Below are 21,364 nucleotides of genomic sequence, written 5' to 3' on the forward strand. Positions count from 1 at the left end.
TTTTTTGGTTTTTCTCCGGTACCGGGAACCGAACTCACGACCTTGCGCTTGCCAGGCAGGCGCTTTGCCGCTGAGCTAAATCCCCAGCCCCTGTTTAACTTTATCACACAGTGTATACCTATGCATTATCTACTTTCCTGCTGCTGAAACAAAATACTTGACACACGCAATTTAAAGGAGGAGAGATTTATTTGGATTCATGGTTTCAGTTCATAGGCAGCTGGTTCAAAGTCAGAAACAGGATGGCAGAGGGGTGTGGCAGAGGAAGAGGTGCTCAAGCCACGGCAGGTAGGAAGCAGATTGAGAGAGAGAGAGAGAGACAGAGAGAGAGACACACACAGAGAGAGAGACACAGAAGGAGACAGAGACGGGAGAAGCTGGGCACAAGAATACACTCTTCTAGGCCATGCCCTTTGCGAATCACCTCCACTCAGGCCCCAGCTCCTAACAGCACGTTCAGCCACTAAACTCATAAGTGGATGAATCAACTGATGAGCACAGCACTCCCGTGGTCCAATCACCTTCCAAACACATGAGAATCTGGGGGGCCTTTTAGATCTAAACCATGACAATATGTAACAAAGTATCACATGGTATCCCTAAATTAAAACATAGAATTTTCATGTTTCATGTATGAACTGAAAAATTAATTTAAAAAACCCTACATATGGCCCTTTTCCAGTGTAAATAAATCTTTATGATACTGAATTATCAAACATCTGAACTATGAAAAAAAAGCAGTGAATCTAAAAAATGACTTCTTTGTAGAAGATATTTACCATTATATACCTAGCGCTGATCAAATACCATATTACTAAATAAGGGCCATAGTTACCCAGACTCCTAAGAGTGCAGTGTAGTAAGTTAGCTGTCCACCTGTAAATCCTGCCCCTGGACGTTCCCACTGCAGGCCTGATGTGAGCCACTACCCTTCCTGCGGCTCAAAGACAGGGATAAATAATAGCCTAGCTTTAGAGTGCAGCTGTGAAAACTAAATGAACTGACACATGTAGGGTACTTAGAATAGTGCTGGCACCTTTTAAAACTTACTATTAACAATTCTTGGAATAATATGGAAAAAAAATCTGACTTTTTTCTTCTGTGCCCCAAAATCAGGGTTAGCTATTTTAAGCACTAGGCTTAAGAGTTGCGTCCATTGGCTGGCCTGCCAAGGAGTCTAGCTCCTTCACTGCAGATCAGACTGCACAGAAGCATATAGGTCAGTGATGCACTGGAACATAACGTAACATGAGCTATGTTTTGCATGAATTATGTCTTAGAGTGGAGGAGAATGTGAGAAGCAGCAAACTACCTTTCGAACAAAGTATTAGAAATTTTTTAAAAGGTCAGTTGGTAGACTGATGCTATGGCTTTGTGTTCTAACTAGGGAATATGTGAGCAATGCAAGAATGAAGTGTACATAGGGAGGATGGGGAGGCAGAGATCCACACGCCTCAGTGTCTCACCTCTGCTTTGCAGTATGTCTAAATGGCACCTAGCTTCTGAATCTAAGAGCAGACCTATTTCTCAGAGGCAGACTCACTCACTGAGCTGAGCTCATAGAATCCATGTGTAAATCTTGGAAGTCAGATTACTGATTTACAATGAGAAATGCAACTGGTGAGGTAGACAGATATCTGAGTCTTCCAGCACCTTCTCTACAGGTACCCTCTGTGATGACCAATTTATTTATTTATTTATTTATTTTTTGTCTTTTGAGATAGGGTCTCACTATGCCGTTCAGGCTGGCCTCGAGCTCCCTTTGTAGCCCAGGCTGGTTTCGAACTCTCAGTGATCCTCCTGCCTCAGCCTCCCAAGAGCTGGGATTACAGGTGTGCGCCACCACGCCCTGTGATGACCAATTTATGATCAGAGACCCATGGAGTTCTAACAAGTGGATTACAAGTGGTGCTTAATGCATGGCTGCGTCCGTCTTTTTAAAAACCCTGAAAGTCCCAGGGACGGATTCCTTGGGCCAAGTTTTGTCATTTGGACTGTGCTTGGAAGAGCAATGCTGTAGTTTGGATCTTGAACGTTCCCCCAAAACCCTTGGTGTTGAAGGCTTGGTTGTCAGGTCACGGCCCTTGGGGGAGGTGGAAGAGACTTTAGAGGCAGGGCTGGGTGGAAGAAGCCACTGGGCATATGCCTTTGAAGTGGGCATTGAGACCCTGGCCTCTTCCTGTCTCTCTCTGTGCTTCCTGGCCACCGTGAGGTGAATAGCCCTCAGCCACATGCTCCTGCCACGACATCCTGTGTCACCAGAGGGCCAGTGCAACAGGACCAAGTGAACATGGGTTGAAACCTCTGCAACTGTGATCTGAAATAAACCGCTCTTTCGTGTTGGTTGTTTTAGGTATCTTGTCACATGACCAGACCACTCACGGGGAACAGCAAAGGATGAGTGGGTAGCTATATCTGAGGAAAAGGGAGCAGGATGAGGGTCAGCAAGGGCTTCATCAGAGTATGGATCTCCCCATGGAATTGAAAATGTCTCCTCAAGACAGATAAAGAGTTGAGGGACATGCCAGGGCCTACAGAGCGTGGCCTTCAGGTAATAGGTGTGGAAAGCCCCTGAAAGATGTGTAAGGTAGACGGGTGTATGCACGTAGGTGTGCATGTTCCTGTGTGTGAGAGCCCTGCTACAATCTGGAAGCTTGGTGAAGCCATGACAGAGAACAGAAGAAAGGACAAGGGGGTGGGATCAGGAGGTCAATGGAACTGACTACTGCAGTGGTCCAGGCAAGAGCTGGCGCAGATTTGAACCAAGACAGGAACAATGAAGCCTGAGAAGATGGAGAAGATACAAGAGACAGTCAGTGGCAAAATGAAACAAGCCGTTCTGTATAATATTCACTAATGGAAGAGAGAGAGAGACAGACAGAGACAGAGAGGGAAGAAGGAAGAACAAGGAGGAGGAGGAGGAAGAGGAGGGGAGAGGAGGAGAAAGAGAGGAGAGAGGGCAGAGGGGAGGAGGGGGAGAAGCAGGACAAGAGACAGGAAATGCTGAGTCCCACCACTTGCTGAGCTAGTGGACTCAGAAGAAGTGGGGTTATCAAGACAATAATCACATCTCATCAAATTTAAGATGCTGTGCATTATAAGATATATCTTTTTTTGTTTGTTTTGTTTTGTTTTCTGGTACCGGGAATCGAACTCACGACCTTGCGCTTGCCAGGCAGGCGCTGTGCTGCTGAGCTAAATCCCCAGCCACAAGATACATCATCTTAAAATTGGACTTCTGAGGATAAAAAATACTACCATCCATAGATTTGAAGATCTGTTCTGACTTCAGAGATATGAAAATGTGACAAAATGTGCACACGCGAATGGGTGAACCACAGTGGCCTGGGACACACAGAGTGTGAAGTACCCATGGGTCTTTCTTAAGGCCACTGGAACTAATGGACTGGAGGTCAGAAGTGAGTCTGCAGTAGAATTACGGTTGGGAGGCACTGGCACATTGCAAGCAAAGCCAAGGGCGCTTACAGTGAGACTGCAAGCAGTCACTGAACATCTGAACTCTAGTTTTACTTTTATATCTATGACTCTGTCATAATGCACAGTGCTGCAAGGAAGCAAGGATGTGCGTAAAGTCCTGACATAGTGAACGCATCTGGGGTGAGGTTTTGGAGATACCAGATCCCTTCACTGCCATCTTCTGTGGTAAAGCCCCGGACCTTCCCTAGTTTGGGTGGCCATAAAGACAAAGTGTGGCCGGGCGTGGCGGAGCACGCCTGTAATCCCAGCACTCAGGAGGCTGAGGCAAGAGGATCGTTGAGAGTTTGAGACCAGCCTGGGCTACAAAGTGCACTCAAGGCCAGCCTGAACTGCATAGCGAGACCCTGTCTCAAAAAAGGAAAAAAAAAAAAAAAAGACAAAGCGTGTGCCCTGAGACATCACATGTCACCTCAAACTGCTCCTTTATCAGTGACCCTGTAGCCATGGCCAAGGCCAGGATGGTCCATTTCAAACAGCAGGTTTGTTTGTAGCTCACACCGGGCTGAGCCTCGCCACCAACCTTTGTAGCTGCAATGTTTTCATGTAGGACAGAGGGTCATCAAAGCCAGGCGGAAGCATGTTGTGTAGCGCTAATCAGTGAAGGTTTATCAGCATCTGTAACCAGGCACGTGGGCAATCAAATGCTTTCCATAGACCTGGTAAAAGTCCCTACAGGTGGCACAGGTACTCACCAAAGCACATCGAAGCCGCTGTTGGCAACCACCTGGCCAGGCAGGTGGAGGGTATGCAGAGGATCAACCAGTCCCAGTGTGGGTTTGATGGCTCTTGAAGCAATCCCTAAAACATAAGAATTTTTCAGTAGATGCTAGCTATGGGCACCATTTTAAAAAAAATTAAATATTTTTAGGATAATAAGTTACTCTAAAAAAAAGCACAAGGAAGATTCATTCTCATGTAGGAAGGCAAGTAGTAGAAATGTGGAGTTGTGTGGTGTGCTGGAGCTAATTCTACCAGAGCCCGGGAACCAAGAGCACACATCTCCTCACACTGGCCAGGACAGAAGCATTTACACTATAGGCACTGGCAAATGCTACAAATCAGGGCTTGCTTGTTTTTTTATTATTAAGTTCCGGAGAACTGGTTTACGAGTACACCACTGGTCCTTGCTCTGCAGCTTACTTTGTGTTTTTGGGCTAGTCAATAAGTCTCTCTAAATTCTCTGTAAAATCATAACATGGGGGTTCCATCCCTCCCAGAGCAGTTGTAGGGATCAAATGAGATAACAGTACGTAAGTCTTTTAAATAAAAGTTAAGGCAAAATATAAGTGTTGGTTACTATTACTATTATCTTTTAAAATGTCAAAAAATACAGTAATTAAAGACAAGTTAGAATAGGTTTGCAATTGAATACCAATTTATTCTGCTGCAAAGGGTTGGAATCCTGGAAGCAAGATATTGATCCAGACTGTAGGAAAGGGACATTCTTATCACATAGTCAGTGGCAGATACAGAAGATAGGTTAAAAAGACTAAGACAGCAGAGCAGAGGTACCTGGGAATGGTGTTGAAAGGATTGGCTAGCATGGAGCATGATATGACCATCTGGAGCAATGGAGATGTCTAATAGCTTGATTGGGATGGTGGTAACATGGGCACATATATCTGTCAAAACTTACCAAGTCAGACTTTTAAATGTGTACATTTTATTGTATAAGAAGTACATCTCAATAAAATTGATTTAAAATATAAAGAGGATGTCAAAGAAAGGAAACACTGATAATTTATCACTTTAATTTAAAGGAAACACTAATTTATCACTGATATACAGTCACTAACATGGGCAGATGAATGGGCAATTAAAAGTCATGGCATTTCCATTTGATTTTGTCGGTAATGCTCAGAAGTTTATTAGACTATTTTTGTATGAACTTGGGTAAAGAAAATGTGTACGTACATATATCTCTTCATCAGCTCTACAACTCCATGATTTCTAAGTAATAGGGTTAAAGCAAAGGGAGTGGGGTTGAAATGTAAAGGAGAGAATTTTTACAAAAATTAAGGACAAAGTTCTTACCAGTTTTGACTTTCAAGTGTTCATAGTCAAAAATGGCAACCCCAGTAGTTTCACTCCCGGTTCCCGAGGTAGTTGGGACTTGAACAAAATAATATTAATTTTAATAAAGCATCTAAATAAAGGTCAGTGCATATATTTAATTCAGCCTTAGAAATAAGAAACAGAGAAGGAAGCTTTGGTAACCTTATTGCTCACCTGATATCTATATCAATACAACATGCATGGGGCTGGGGATTTAGCTCAGCGGCAAAGCGCCTGACTGGCAAGCACAAGGTCGTGAGTTTGATTCCTGGTACCGGAAGAAAAACAAAAAACAAAAAACAAAACCAAACAAAAAAAAAGTGCATGTAAGCCTAACCTATATGATGTCTGTGTTTACATTAGTATGCATGATGCCTAGGCAAGCATTAACAGGCAAGTATGAGGCATGTATCTGTACTACCATGTATATAAATTTAACACGCTCGTTGGTGTATTCATTAGTACACATGCATGTTTAGCATGTGTCACGCCTGTGTGTGCTACATGGATGTATACGCGATTAATAAATATAGTGTTTGTGTCTATACTAACATGCCTGCATATTTACCATGTTTGTGTGGCTTCTGCGTCTATGTTAACAGGTATGTAAGATGTCCACATCCAGGTTAACATGTATGCATAGTATGTTTAATATATATACTGTCTGTATCTGCACAGTGTGTACCTAATACATCTGTGTTCTGTGTCTGCACTGACAGGGATGTGTGTGGAATATGTGACCTCTGTTCTAATGTACACGCATGTCTGTGGCTGTTTGCAGACGTTAATCACGTGTGTGTGACGTCTGTGTCTGCACTGACAGCAGTGAGCTCTGGGAACTTCAGACTCCTTTAGGTGCAGAGCTCACGCAGCTGCAGCTAGGTATTCAAATGTAGGCTGCTCGGCACCTCGGTAAATATTTGCTGGCTCTAAAAGACATCTTCATTCTCTCTTGGAAGCAAGCGTAGGAACGCTCTGCTTTCGCTGGGCTCTGCAGTTTTGTGGTTCTGTGAAATTTTTAAACTTTCCTAATCACCCCTCTGTGTGACACCAGAGGGTTCCATTTGCCAGATCCCAATTACACTGCTCCCTGCTGATTCCTCATTCACTTCAAAGCAGTTCACCTGCCACCAACTAACTTGTGTCCCATCACAGGGACTAGTCACGACAGGAGCAGAGCGGGGGAGAACAGAGGACAAAACTTATACTGAGGCTATTTCCCAGTTACTAGTTAATATATTTTAGATACAAAACTTTACATGGCAATATGCTAGTCATTAAAATGGAACAGGAAATAAGATCGGAAAACCTCAGGGTCCCCTGTGGAACACATAAACTATTTTAATGTGGACTTGCGAGTCTGTGTTCTGGGGAGCCATGGAGCAGATGTCACCCAGAATGATGCAGCCATACTGGCCACATGTCCTAGGGATGAGACAAAGCCTGAGGTCAGCTGAAGAGCCATTATGTGGGAGAAAGGGTTGAGTCACTGAAAAATAACAGCAAATGTTCTCCTTAAACTGCACGGTGGCTGGCAAAATGGGACAAACAGATGGATCTGGGGAACAGGCCTGCCAACAGAGCGATCTAATCAAACGTCAGCAGGGACCTTCCCCTCCTCCACACAGTGACTCGATAGCCTAAATCTGCAAACTTCCTCCCACTGCCCCAAATTGTCTCTCTCTGGGCAATAATGAAGATCAACATTTTAAAATGAATGAATTGTTATCTATTTTGGTCTCCAAACACAGCACTGATCTGAAATGAACAAATCAGAGAGTTTCCGAAACATAGACTCTAAAATTAATAGCTGATGTCTTTCCTAACTTTTGCCAACTACAAAATGAAACAAAATAAGTAATCTTTACCTGCGATCAAAGGCTTAAGAGGTCCAGAGACAGGCTTGCCTTTCCCAATGGGGGCATTAACATAATCAAGGAACTCAGACTGAGGGCTTGATGCATACAGATTAGCAGCTTTACAGGTATCCATGGTGGAGCCACCACCCACCGCAACATAGGCATCAAAAGCTCCCTTTTTGGCAAACTCAATGGCATCCATAAAGCTTGAAGAAGAGAAAATAAAAACCATTATGTCACATTTTTCATAAACAAATCATCACGCCATTAAATAAGGCTTGGGGCAAGTTTTCAACAAGCGAGGTGTGCTGGCTTCTGCTTAAAGTAAATAATGATACAAAAGTACCTTGTGTCTGTCGGTTCCACCCTCACATTATCATAAAGTTGAAAATTGATGCCATTCTTCACAAGGGAATCCATAACTACTTTTACAGGAGGGAGCTGGGAGAGGTTCTTGTCTGTCATCAAGCAAACATTTTTAGCCCCCATATTTTGTAGATCCTAAATAAAAACCATAAATCGGGTTTGACTAAGTCAGAATTGTAATAGACCCTTTGGGTAAAGTTAACATTGTGCAGCTTTAAAATAAAGACTTGGTTGTTGTCTATTAGCCCTTGTTTTATAGGGCACACAGCATTTATAGGAGACCGTGGACATCTCAAATACTTGCCATGCCTACTTCCTTTGTAACTCCTGCTCCATACCTAATACTTGAAACAGCCATCTAAAAAAAGAGAGAAAGACAGGTATGAGATGTCTTAGAGAACTGGCTACACATTTCCGAAAGTCTGAAATGGCCCCTCACTGTTGAGAGAATAAAGTAAGTACTCCTCAGCGTGATCCTCAAGGTCACCCACCACCTGGTCGTACAATTTAAACATACCTTGCGCCAGTCCATTGGAAATATTTATCATTTCCAAACATCATAAATTCTCAGTTGTCCCTTCAGCTTCAAATACCTGCCTTCTGCCACTTCCACACCTAAATTAATTTTCAATTACTTTCCGGTTTAAATGTTACTATCTCCTCCATGTATGTTTCCCCATCCATCCATCCATCCATCCACCCATCCACCCACCCCGGCACGCACGCATCCATATGTATTCATTAACCCTTCTACTCATCTACTGCTACCAAGTGTTGGCTATGTTGTAGGCACAATGCCAGACTCTGGTAGCGCAACTAGGAAGAAGAGAAATGTGGTTTCATACATTTTACACAGGAAAGAAGAGCTTTCATGCTGGTGGGTGATGGGTTATTTTGGGGGAGAAGATGTGTTTTGTTTGACCCATATTTACATTTTTCTCCTGTCTGTTTTTTTTGAATTAGCTAGTAACTTTAAAAATTATGGTTAGAAAAATCCAGTCAGACCAGTTGGACTTGTATCTGTCTTAAATAAGCTGCCAGTTCCCATACGGAGCCTGTGCTTATTGAGCTCTTGGTGACATTTCAATTTATGACACTTGGATTAAAAGGAGGCAGGAATTTAAATGAATAATTATAAGTAATATGTAATTGGTGTGATAAAAATGTGATAAAAATTGCACCAGAATTAATAATTCCTTTACTCTTGTTTCAGTAGATTGACCTCTTTTGGCATTTGGAACTACAAAATTTTAACATAGAAGGCTGGGCATGGTGGCACATGTCTGTGATCCCAGCTCTCTCGAGGCTGAGGCAGGAGGATTGCTGCAAGTTTGAGGCCAGCCTGGGCTATATAATGAGTTCAAGGCCAGCGTGAACCACATGACAAGACCGTGTCTCAAAAAACCAACCGACTAACCAACCAGCAAACACAACACAACACAACACAACAAAACAAAACAACATAACATAAAATACATAACTTGGAAAATGTATAAAACTGGGAATTTGTCCTATTTTAATGGCTGTATAGAACAGAACCATTAAACATGTCTTTGCTCAGAAGATTTATATTCCATTACTCTTACGTTACTTTGCTAAATAGGACCTAATCAAATAGAGATTATGAAACATCAAATAATAACAGATTTCAAAAGAGATACTAATGCATTAGCAAAATACTATAGGTTTTTTTCTTCCAGGCCATTCATAAGGCAAAAATAGATTGATAAAATCTACCTCAAAGGCATAATCTGTTGTTTTCCCAGAAGGTGAAAGTCCAGGAGCTGGAAATGCAGAAATTAGCATCAGAGTAGGCCTTAGAAACAAAGCACCAATATTATTCTTTCAATAGTAAAACCTAGCCGTGAACATAAGTTTGTTTACCTAAAAATATCTTTCATGTATACTTGTATGACATGAGTACTTGTATGACATGTGAAAGGTCCTGGGTTCTATCTCCTGGATAGTCAAAAAAATTTTTTTTGAAAATATAATGTTAAAAAAATCCTCTAGAGTTTAGAGTTGAATTATTGTTCAGGCACAACTAATAGCAAATTCTTTAGAGTCCTGCTTATACTTTTTAATAGCACCTGTGTAATTTGTTTGAATTAAGGTCTTTTTCCCACAGAGGTGACTAATCACAGTAAGAGCTTTACATCTCATAAGGTTATACGTATGAAGAAAATCCTGCCTCTACTTTGATGATGGTAATTAGTGACTTAGGAGGCTTGTCCTGAGGGAGGAGCCACTCTTTGGGCAGGAAAAGGCCTGGGATGGTATTGTTCCTGCTCTACTCGTCCCCAGGCTTGTCTGTGGGCTTCTGCTTAGCATCCTGCATGGTCAGCCCCCTCTGCCTTTCCTTTCCATGTTTATATTTGACCTTTCCTTCCACCAGGCAAAATCAGTTTTTGTGTCAGTAATTCACGTGACACTCTGAGGACGTACTCAAGCTACAACGAGCTTCCTGCTGTTTTGTGGACAACGGTGTCTGGTAAGAATTAAAACAGTAGTGAGAACTGAACTCTTTTGTCATTATTTTTAATTATCGAGACATAAAATGTTATTTTGAAAATGGAAACAAACAAGTGCTTCTTTCTGGGCACAGTGAACAAATTTTTCCACCTAGGAACTACCTTATTCTTTAGCCTTTTGCTTCTAGCGGTGTCTTAGAAGCTTCCAAAGACTTCATCCTGATTAGTTCTGTTTGATAAACGAAGGCATTCCTAAAATCCTGTCAGTGCAAATATTCTATCTAAAACAGAACAGCTGATAAACAGCGTTAAATATATACCTGAGCCAAACTCATAATCAGCACTCACCTTGGATAGCTGGAGCTATATACAACCAATCACAGTGAAAAGGTAACTACTTCCATCAGCTTTCACATGCCCTCATTTTCTTGCTTTACACTTTGCCCATACACATTATAAACGTCAGTTGTAGAAACCAGAATCGTGGCTACTGTAAAAACACAAAACGCGTTACCTTGGGAGTAAGTGTGAGAATGAGTCGGGCACTGGCATCTAGGGAAAAGAAAAAAGTGAAGTGAAAATGGAAACTAAAAAATGATAAGCCTGAAAGTGATTCACATTGCAGTCCAGTGTCAAGGAGACTATCAAGCTAGAAGTTATATTGGCAGACAGTTTACAGTCAAAAATCCTCACAAAACACGATGGAGAAGAGTCCATCCTACCCTGTGCAGGCTTTCCCGCGCTGTAGGATCTTTGATGGATTCGTTTATTCTAGCAGCACCTTAAAAGCCTGTGGGCAGCTGAGATAAGCACTCTGTGGGTACACGGAGGTTTAAGACGGGGTCCTCGGTTTCCACAGGGACCTAGCTCTTACAAGTTTAGGGGCTCTGACCAAATTGGCCTAGGTTAACTGTGTCCTGGGGCCTCTTCTCGCTCACCCCTCCAGGCTGGGGACTTTCCTTTTATTTTCCCTGCGTCTTCAAGGTGAGCATTTTTCTTCAGACAGGCCCTGGATCCTTTGGGGAAGCCTTCTCCGGACCCAGAGGCCCACCCTCTCTGCCCACTTCTCAGTCGGCTTCCCCCCAGGTTTTCCGCGCCCTCATTTGGGACACTTTCCCACCCTTCCCTGTCCTGGTCGTCTCCTATTTTGGGGGCAGTCTCTCCTCTGGTTTCTCTTTCTTCCTGCTCAGTTTTATGTTTTTTTATTTTTGTTTTTGTTTTATTTTATGGCGGTAGCACCTCGTCATACTAAGGCCTCAGTAGATACTTGAGTGCATGACCTCTTTTTCCCATCCTGCCAAAATTCAAATTTGGAATTAAAACATCCGAGGCGGGAGGCCGCCCAGTGTTGGGGACACTAGCTTGTTCACATTTTAGACGCCCTCCAGATCTCAAAACTTCCTGAGAATTGGGAAAGCAAAACACGCTTGGAAGCGAGGGGTGAGAGCCACGAGTCAAGGCTGCCACCTAGCGGCCCCAGCGACTGGGGGCGCTCGCAGCGGACAGGAAAGCAGGCCCAGGCTGATAGTTCGTTTGGTCCCTCTCTCAGGGGTGGGCTTTACCTTCCACGACTTGTGAGTGAAGCCCTCCAAGAACAAGAAAAGCAAAGCAAAGATTAGAAAACTATCCAGGCACAGAGCTTTCCAACGCGAAGCTCCGAGGCGTGCATGCTTCTTTCCACCCCTTCTCTTTGTATTTCAAGCTCTGAGGCTACCTCAGTTCACATTTTAAAAAACTTCTGAGTTTTTGTGAGTACATGTTTGCAGCACATAATGACTACTTTCATCGTGGGGAGCTGGCACAGGTACATAACACATCTTAATTCTTTCTCCCCCTCCCTCCCCTCTGCCTCAACTGCCATTTTCCTCACCTGAAGTTCCCGTCTTACCCTCTTGCCTTCTCAGGACTCCATCCGTATTGCATTTCCTCACGCCCTCCTTGATCCTTCTCATCACCCTTAAGAATTTCCAAAGCTGAAGTTCTCAGGATCGCTCACCTCCTGGTTCTCCCCCATTGGCCCCCATGTGCTGACTGGCCTCCAGGACATTCCCGGGCATGAAAGCAGGCTGCTGCCTAAAGTCTCAGCATTCGTGCTGGCCCCTCACTCCCCAGGCCTCTTCGCTCCGCCCTGGCAGCACTGATCAGCAGGAGCTACCCCTTGCTTGTGTGCGGGAACTCTCTTCCTTGGCTTCCAGGTCTCCCTGTTTGGGTTTCCTCTCACCATTTTTTCTCTAACTCCTTCCCCCTCTACCAATTCCCTAAACGTCAGGTTCTGTCCTGCGCTGCCTTCAGCTGCTCTGCTCCTCCCTTCTCCCTTGCCCTTGACCATGCATCAAAGCCCAAGTATTTCTCCACCTGAATCCACCCACTTCTCTCTGGGTCCTTGCCATTCTGATTCCGGTCATCTCTCGACCAGGTTTATACTAACTTCAAAACTAGCTTCTGGTGACACCTCTATTCCTCATAGTATGGTCAGGGGCCGCCCAGTGTTGAGGACACTAGCTTGCTTCAAGTTGCTTCTGTGGCAGATCAAGTTCAGGGCAGGCCTGGCTGCTCGCCCCAGCTAGCGCCTCATCTTACTCTTGCAGTCTTTCCTGAGGCCCAAGGCCTACCCCTGTGATCTGCGCTGCTGTTAAAGCCTCCGCTGCTCCTCACCCCACACCTGTAGCCCTTCCTCTCTGCTCCAGTCACCAGCACGTGCTGACGTCATTCTCATGCCACACTCCCTTCCCATGCGGCTGTCCCCAAAACACTGTCCACACTGGCTCCAAAGGAGATGAGGTGCCTGATAAAGAGTTGTATGAAGTCACAGGTTAAGAACAAAGAATTTAAACGCAGCTAAACAATTTCCCCCCTTCCTCAGGCCTTCTCAGAGCCCCTTTATGTGTTAATGTATATCCTGATTCTCTAAGAGGGCAGTTCGCGTAAGTAGTTTCCCAAATTAACTTGGCCATGGAATTCTTTTAGTGTGGAGTATTAACGTTTCAGTGTGAGGAGTACTGCTTTAGTATCGAATACAATTTAAATTCCTTAGGCCTGAGACTCTGGACTGTGAAAGCAACACATGTGGGTTCAAATTCTGGCTGTGTCATTTGCTTAGCTATGTGACTGACACGAGATAAATTACTGTTCCCCACCCTTTTATCTATAACAGAGATAATAATACAGTTCGTCCTAGGCTTATTGTAGGAGTAGAGTTAGTGTTTTTCTTGTTGAATTAGTGCTCTTCACAGGACATACAAAGTGTGTGGACAGTACCTGGCTCATGGTAATTGTCCAGTAAGGGTCAGATATTTTCATAGTCACAGTCTCTCACCACTGTCTTCCCTAGTCTCACCTCCCACTAGGAGTGGGCCCAGGCTTTCCTTTTGGATCCTGGAACTGTGTCTCCCTTTCTGCAGTTTTTTTCCCTCTGCCTGAAATTCCTCTCTAGTCCCTCTCTCTTCCCTGCCTCTACCTCCACGATTAACCTCACACTTCCCATCCTTTTCTAGGCCAATTTACGCCCTTGAATTGAACAAGTACGTATTTGTCAGACAGCTACTCCCTCTTTAGGTACCTGGCATTTCTGGAGGTGGTCAGACATGTCCTAACATTTAGTACACACACTCCCCGTACATGCCAGGGAGCATAACTCCTTGAGATTTTTCCCCCTTTTTACCTCTGCGGTGATCTGCAACAGGTCAGGTTTTACGTTTGCCCCCTACTCAGATGCCCCGCTGTACTTTTAACCGCGCCACAGTCTTTCATAATGCACACCCAGAGCTCACGCGGAATAGTTTTTGGCACATAGCAACCAGCAAATATGTGTTGATTGGATACATCAATTTGCCTTGGCCGCTGCACCGAGCTCTGCACTGCCGGCCAGCGTGGACCAGGGCGCGTTGGCTGAGCCTGTTTCCTGAGCGGTAGCTAAACACAGCAAAACCTGTCATAACCGCGCCGCTCAGGACTGCGCTGCGCATTCTGTGACAGCCCTGCCGCACGCGAGCGCATGGTCCGGCACATACTGGACCTTCAATTCTTGGAAGCAACCGGAGTACGGGCTGCGGCCCGGGCCCTCGGACCCCTTCCCCGCCGGCCTGCACTCACGCTGCGCGCTGCAGTTGCCTCAGCAAGTGCGCGACCCGGGCCCGGGCTGCGGCGGCCATGGCTGGCAAGGTCCTTCGGCCACCTGGCCCGCACCGCCCCGCTCCGCCCCGGCTGCCAGCCAATCCCGGACGCTGCGCTCCGCCCGCCCCCTTGGCTGTCCCGGCCACCTGCTCTGCAGAGGCAGGGTCCCCACGGCCAGCTTTAGGAAGCAGGGGTTCAGGACCCTAAGACGATTTTCCCAAGAGGAGTCAGAACCAGGGCCACCACTGCCCAGCTGCCAGGTCCCACCATCCAGCTCTGAAAGTGCCACAGAAGGCAGCGGTACGCTAGGGCCTGGGACGACGCTTCACAAGTCTCTACCTGAAAGCTGCTGTTCTCTACAGGATGGGGACTTGGGAAAGGGGAGAGGAACGAGGCACTCTATCTCCGAATTCATTGCAATGGTACCTTGCCTTGTTAAAGTATTCTTAGAGTAAATTATCAAGGCCCTGTGTTTAAATTTTCAACGGTAATCCAGAATCTTAAAAAATAAAAAAAGTCCTAGAGTCCTTGTGTGTTTCTGTAACAGGGCCAGTACTGTATCCCACTGCTGAATCAAGCCTAACAACCAACAACCCCAAAACGCCAGCATTTGAAAGCTGTGTTCTGTGAACAGCTTTGCTTTTCATGAAGTTGTTCCAGGCAGGAAACAGCTTTGTGGATAGTTAGAATGTGCTATGATTGCACTACTGTACTGGGGATGGCTTACCAGCGCTAAACATCCACATTATTAATAATGTTATTATGACATATCGTCTGTCCTTTCACAGCAGTCCTGAGACCGTACACTGGAAAAATGGGACAGCACTTAAAAAAAGGGGACGACAAAACTACTCCCCAATTTTAATTTCCTATCAACTGGCAGAGCAGAAAGAGCAGGTGGCCTTACTCTACTGCAGTGAAAAAGCCCCCCAGATTCTGGATCTACTATGAATCACTTTCAGGAGATACTTACTGTACAAAGATGAGTTTACCAAAATCAAAATAAGAGATATACAGAAGACAACCCAGGGCAGCTATAAACACTTGGCCTCCTAATCAAACCAAAGTGGGTCAATTTAACAAATTAATCAAAAGATAGCGATATTCCAATTAAGAATTTTCTGGGTCTCTTTCTCTTCCCAAAACAAATGGGTTATAAATACTGAGAAATATTTAAGCACTGTCTGGAAAAATAAATGTTACCATTATTTTTAGTATAGCCCCAATTCAGCACTTACATCAGCATGAAGTGTTAGTTGTTTTTTACATACCTCAGTTGTAATAGGCTTTTAATTTTATATTTAACATCAGGAGAAGTTTAAGTTTTTCTAATAAAAGTGATCTCACTGAAAGCATTAGAATTTAACTACTTTCTGTCTTTAAGAAACAAAAATAATTCGTGCTGGATACCCAGGTCTCTGGCTTCATGTTCATTCTCCCAAAAGTGAAAAACATTAAATGAACACCTTTATTAAATAATCTTTACAAAAGTTACTTGTAAATACCATTAGAAAATAACTTTTCCTCTCTTTGCTTTGATTATCATACAAGTTTGTTATAAAAATAATGCAGGAATGTGTAAATCCCCTATTAACTTCCTGAAATAGGACCAACTCTTAACTCCATATCCAAAATTAAAACGAAAGATTACTCTTAAAGAACAGAATTCATTCCTGGCTTCAAACGAATTATTTCCCCACTTCTTACGCCCTTATCTCCTGTTCTCGATTAATTTGTGTAACAGGGGGAAACACAATTTGTACAGTCCGTTTGTGGGGAGAGCAACGGTGTCCCTTCAACTGCCAAGTTCAGTGAAGGCAGCAGTCACCTCCTTCTGCACCCTCCACAGCTGAACGTTTTGTACCTAAGTACAGGTCTTCCGGAGCACGTCCGAGGATGCACGCCATCACTTCCTCCTCCCTCCCGCCCGGTGCTGCCCTCCTTTCCTCCTGCTGCCCGCACCGGGCGGCCTGGACTGCGTCTGGCCTCCCAGACGACCTTTTCTCTTGCCCCCCTGGCTGGGCGGGCCGCCCTTCCTCTTGCCCCCGGGACCCTGCCGGCCGCCCTTCCTCGTGCCCTTCTGGCCCATCCTCCTCCTCCTGGCGGCCTCCTCCTGGTCCTCCTCTCTCATCTGCTTATTGGTGGCCCTCGTCACGTCCAGCTTAGGCTTCTTGCTGTTCAGGACGCGAAGTAGCTCCAACTGGCTCTTTCTCTCGGCGGCGAAGTCCCCGAAAAGCGGCTGGAACTTCCTCTTCCGGCCCGAGCCCCGGGGCGCCCTCTCCTTGGGGAGGCGCTCCTGGAAGCGGCCCGCGGAGGCGGTGGAGAGCTTCGCCACCTGCACGGCGCGGCGCAGCTCCTCCTTAGTCTGGTGGCCGGCGGGGCGCATGCCGGCTGCGCTGGGCAGCTGCGTCCTGTGCGCGCGGGCCAGGTTGCGCAGCCGGTTCAGCTCGTTCTTGGCCACGCGTTCCTTCTTGGCCTGGACCCGCTTGGCAAACTGGTCTTGCAGCGGGTCGGCGCCGTCGGGCACTTCGATCAGCCACTCCTTCGTGTCGTCCCGCGCGCGCTTGTAGCCCCAGCGGCGCCGCCACTGGCCGCTCACCTCGTCCCACACCAGGCTGGTCTTCTTCTTGGGGCGGATGCCCTTGAGGCGCGCGAACTGCTGCCAGCGCGTCAGCGGCCGCGGCTTGGGCAGCGGCTTCTCCCGCGGCAGGCGCGTGGTGGGCTCCGGCAGCCGCGCCACCACCGCCTCTTCCACGCGCTCCGTGGGCAGCTGCCACAGCTGGTTGACGAGCAGCTGCGTGTTGTCGCGCGCCAGGGCTCGCAGCTCGGCCTCGGGCGCCGGCCCCGCCTGCCGCAGCGCGGTCGGGGCGTTGCGGTCTGAAGCCAGCAGGTTGCCCAGATCGAACTCCAGCTCCAACTCCTTGTGCACCGTGATGCGCTGCAGCTTCTCCACCTCGTCCTGCTCCGCTTTGGCCAGCAGCTCTTCCACGCTGGGCCCCTCCATGGCTCCAGCTCAGCTCGCTCGCTTTAGCGCAGCTGCTGAAGTTACTTCTCCAAGAGCCGTGGACCCGGTACCGGCAAAGGCAACAACCACGTGCGGACGCCGACACTCAATCCGGAAGAGAAGGGTTAACTTCCGGGGCAACCGGAAGTAGTTCAGGATTCGGACGGCAAAAGAAAGGCCGGCAGAGGGCGGTATTGGAGAGCCGGTGGCGTTAGGGGTGGGCCCGTCAGGCTCGAGCCCGGATGTGGGAGGTACTGCAAGTTCAGGATCTGTTTGGGACTTCGTTTCCCAGGATGCACCGGGCTGGAGGCGGTCGGACGGGGGCGGGCGCGGGCAGTTCGAGTCCCGGGCTGCGTTTGGCGTGCGGTCCAGGTCGGGTGGGTGTGCGCGCCGAGTGTAAACCTGTGTCAGTAGCCAGCCCTTCTCGGGGGCGGGGGAGGCAAGTTATTTTAGGAGAGTCGTAGCCCGCCTTCGGCGTCCCGCGTGTGAGCGGAGAGACTAGAACTCCGCGAAGGAGCGTGCACCCGGGGCTGCAGCACCCCCGCGGGCCGAACGCCCCTGCGTCGCGTCCTCTCGGGACCCCGCCGGCTCTTCGCCTTCCCGCCCGTTGCAGTCCCGGCAGTGCCAGTGTTTGACGTCGGTCACTCGCTTCGGGCTTACTACTATTTCTGTATTGGGGATTGAACCCGAGGCCCTCACACTGAGCACACTCTCATCCCTTTTACAGTCATTGCTACTTTGAGACAAGGTTTCACTAAATTGCCCAAGCTGAGCTTGACCTTGCCGCAGTCCTGCACATTCTCTCGGCGCTGGACAGACAAGCCACCACACCCGGCTTGTTTAGACCTTTAAAAAAACCTGCTTGGTGGGGATACATCCAGTACTTTGTAGGGCGGTTATAAATCGGTTAGTATGTCCCAAGGAAGCTCAGACCAGGGCCTGTAACGAGGGTACTTGGTAAAGTTAGCTAAATGCCAGATTATTACTTAACGTTCATTACGGCTCAAGGAGCTAAGGCGGTGTTACATGGTGGCTTAAAAAAGGCGAGTGAGTTTGCCTCAGTTTATCATTTACTGTGTCTTGGACAGGTTGGACCTAAGCCTGTTCATTAGTTGATAAATATGAAACATTAATTCCAGGTACACAGGAAAAACTCGCGTGTTACCTGCTCTTGTTGCTATGTTACTTACCCTGATGAGAAAGGAAGGCTTAGGAGGTAAATTGATTTATGTAAGGTTATACAACCAGAAAACGCAGGAACAGGAGATCTCGTAACTATGTCTTTAACACTACATGTTCTCTGCAATGTCATAGATCTTCATATTCACAAAGTATAGTCTGCTAAGCAACAACATATCTTCACCCCGGAGCTTGTTAGAAGGGCAGACTTTGAAGTCTCACTCCAGATGTAATTTTATCAGAACCTTCATTTTAATAACGTTCATAGGTGTTTGTGTACATCAAAGATAGAAAGAGGTCATGCTGGACAAGTAATAGAAATGAACGTAGTAGCAGTTAGGAGATAAACTTAATTGACTTTCAGCATTCAAGTAGATTCTAGTTTCTTCCTGTTAGCAAAAAGCATTTTAGGATTTTTTTTTCTCTCTGAGTCTTTGCCTTAACGCCCAATATCAAGTCTTTAAAGTCAACCATCCTAGGGACCAAGGCAAAGAAACAAAGAAAGAAAATTTTATAACATAATAATAAGAGAATAACAATAATATACTGTGTATCATTTTCAAAGTAGTTACTCATAGTAGAAGACTTCAACAGGAAAGATTCTCTATAATATAATACAGTTAAACTTTTAATAGGAAGAGTAAGTGGGATTTAGCACCTGTCAGTCCTCTGTATTAGGAAAAAAGAGCAGGGATTGATTCTTTTTCACTGAATGAAATACTATTTGGTCTGAATCATACAGGCCATCTCTTAATTGAACTATAATTGTTTTATATTTTATGGTTTTTAATACTCCAAATGGATTTTAATTTTGTTTAAAACGGGAGACTGAATTTTGCTTCCAATAAGTACTGTACGCAATAGTATTTAACTCATGACCTATTGAAAGAATAAACAACAAGTTTTTCTAAACTGAAAGGGCATTAATGTTGGCTGTGCTGATTCAAGGTGAACAAAAATAGTAAGATTGAGATTTGGGACTTTAAAAAATTCTTACTGATCCAGTAGTATAAAAACAAAACAAACAACCCAGCAACAACAAAACACATCTTATGGAGGCAAGTGGGCAAGTGGTACTTGCAGGCATTCTTATTTAGGCAATTCCGCAATGTCAAGAAAAAAACCTACCAAAGATGTGAATATTGTTTATCTTTATTAAGTTACCCAGCTTAGCTGCTACCTGTTTGCCGCCAGGTGCTTTTGGAAGTATCCTAGGAGCATCTTTAATAGTGTCTTGCCTCCATACTCTTTTCAGAATATTCCTGCTGATTTCCCTTCCATGGATGTGATCAAATCAAACTCTCCCCTCTACCTAATAGAAGAATGATTATTCTTGGGTGTCCCTGAGCTGGTCCTGGCAACCTTTTAAAATTCATGTCATTACTGTCCTCTTTATGAAGTAGACCAGGCTCTCATGGGAATAAGAGACTAAGGGGTTCTCATTAATCCATGGTGTGTTTTCCACTAAAAGTGAAGTTTTCTTTTTTTCCCTATCCTCTCTTACCAAAGATGTATGGAATGCACCCTTATCTTATCTCCCTACTCTTGCAAGAGTTGATGTGCTATAGTAGCCTGGGGGTGCCTGTCTCTAAGGACAGGAATGGCCACTTATCCATTCTTGCACAAGAAAGAAACTCCTTAAAACAGGAAGAGATTTCCAAAAGCCAGACTCAAGATCCAGTTGTTGGGGACTACAGATTGTAAAATGGGACTAGCTTCTATTTGAGGCTGGTCTTGCCTTGCGGGCTCCTTGGTCTGCAGAAACTCGGGTTTTGTTTTCTCTCAGCTGAAGCTCAGGCTCAGGCTCAGTGGTTCTTGGCAGTGGCTGGCAGCCACAGGACAAGATAAGATCTGCTGAGGACACCAGGGAGGAAGCAGGTACCCAGGTGTGAGGAAGGACCTTAACTTTTGTTTCTTTGTGATGCTAAACTTGTTCCTCATACTACTACAGTGAAAAGTACACTACCTCTCCCCCCTGCACTTCTGACTGACTAATAAAAAAGTGGGCCTTTGGAAGAGGTCTTCGTCTTTGCCCACCCTGAGGCACTGACCTCCCAGCTCCCTGTTATGTATTCCTAATACTGTCTCTGTGTTTTATTGCATCCTCTGTGGTACTCCTCATACAGGGAGGTAGGGGTCTTGGCCAGGTCCAGCATCCAGTGAAAAATTACCAGACTCCAGCAACTTTATAAATGCTTCTCTGTTTTGTTAATGGGCCTGTCTGATCTCCATCAAGGCTTTGCCCACTGTGGCTTTTCTTCTTCTCAAGCTGAAGTCTGCCTAATTTCAGTTCCTTCATAAATAAGCTTTTGCCTTTAAAATCATGCTGCTGGCTCAATTTTAATTTCCGCTGTCACTGAAGCAAGTTCCCATGCGTGACTTTGCAATCTTTTATGCTTGGTTTCCAAATATTTCTAACCCTACTCTTTTCATCTTAGCTGTCTCTCCAGAGTTTTAAAAACATTCCTCATCAAGGCAAAAAAAAAAAAAAAAAAAAGATGCAGGCAGAAAAAGCAGCAACTATGTTTTCGAAGCAATTGTTGTGAAATTTCTAATTGACAAAAGTGAACTTACAGGGAGAGGTTTTCTTTCCCCCAAGTAATGATATGAAGGTAAAAGACATGAGAGGAATGTTTTTCATCTTTCCTCAATACATAGCTAGTTTGGTCAATAAAACTTTTAAAAAATCAAGTTCTTAATCTTTTGGGTATTACATTGAAGGGCAATATGGGCCCCTAGATAGGGACATAGACCTTTTAAAAAGTAGAAGGAAAATAATCTCTGTACTGAGACTGAGCAGCAGACAATTTGTGATCTTA

At 45.5% G+C, this 21,364-nt stretch overlaps 2 protein-coding genes across 5 annotated transcripts in view; both read right to left on the bottom strand.

Moving 5' to 3' along the window:
* The window catches only part of Adhfe1 (alcohol dehydrogenase, iron containing, 1), a gene marked incomplete in the record, with an annotated part of 38,703 nt that extends 24,253 nt beyond the window's left edge, over positions 1–14,450 (bottom strand). Inside the window, 8 exon segments of the mRNA XM_005392153.2 lie at positions 4,191–4,296; positions 5,533–5,610; positions 7,422–7,618; positions 7,759–7,913; positions 8,083–8,136; positions 9,516–9,562; positions 10,764–10,801; positions 14,342–14,450. Of these exon segments, the coding sequence (XP_005392210.2) occupies positions 4,191–4,296; positions 5,533–5,610; positions 7,422–7,618; positions 7,759–7,913; positions 8,083–8,136; positions 9,516–9,562; positions 10,764–10,801; positions 14,342–14,400 (734 nt within the window).
* On the bottom strand, positions 9,516–21,018 carry Rrs1 (ribosome biogenesis regulator homolog). Of its 4 annotated transcripts, XR_262264.2 has the most exons (3): positions 16,227–21,018; positions 10,764–10,801; positions 9,516–9,562 (listed from the first exon to the last, which is right to left on the bottom strand). XR_262264.2 is itself a non-coding variant. In XM_013518193.1 (2 exons), the coding sequence occupies exons 1-2, from the start codon at positions 17,364–17,366 to the stop codon at positions 16,269–16,271; spliced, it is 1,065 nt and encodes a 354-aa protein (XP_013373647.1). In that variant the 5' UTR covers positions 17,367–21,018; the 3' UTR covers positions 15,556–16,268. The 4 variants fall into 4 exon arrangements, 3 of the variants coding, with proteins under 3 accessions (XP_013373647.1, XP_013373646.1, XP_013373645.1); XM_013518193.1 differs by lacking the exons at positions 9,516–9,562; positions 10,764–10,801 and having other exon boundaries at positions 15,556–16,402; positions 16,436–21,018; XM_013518192.1 differs by lacking the exons at positions 9,516–9,562; positions 10,764–10,801 and having other exon boundaries at positions 15,556–16,407; positions 16,441–21,017.
* Between the last annotated feature and the right edge of the window lie 346 nt (positions 21,019–21,364).

This window comes from Chinchilla lanigera, unplaced genomic scaffold (genome assembly GCF_000276665.1).
Source record: "Chinchilla lanigera isolate Chin_1 unplaced genomic scaffold, ChiLan1.0 scaffold00043, whole genome shotgun sequence".
NCBI classification, from domain to species: Eukaryota; Metazoa; Chordata; class Mammalia; order Rodentia; family Chinchillidae; genus Chinchilla; species Chinchilla lanigera.

Excerpts from the sequence above, each read along its gene's own strand:
- Rrs1 (XM_013518191.1), bottom strand. The coding sequence starts at position 17,366 with ATGGAGGGGCCCAGCGTGGAAGAGCTGCTGGCCAAAGCGGAGCAGGAC.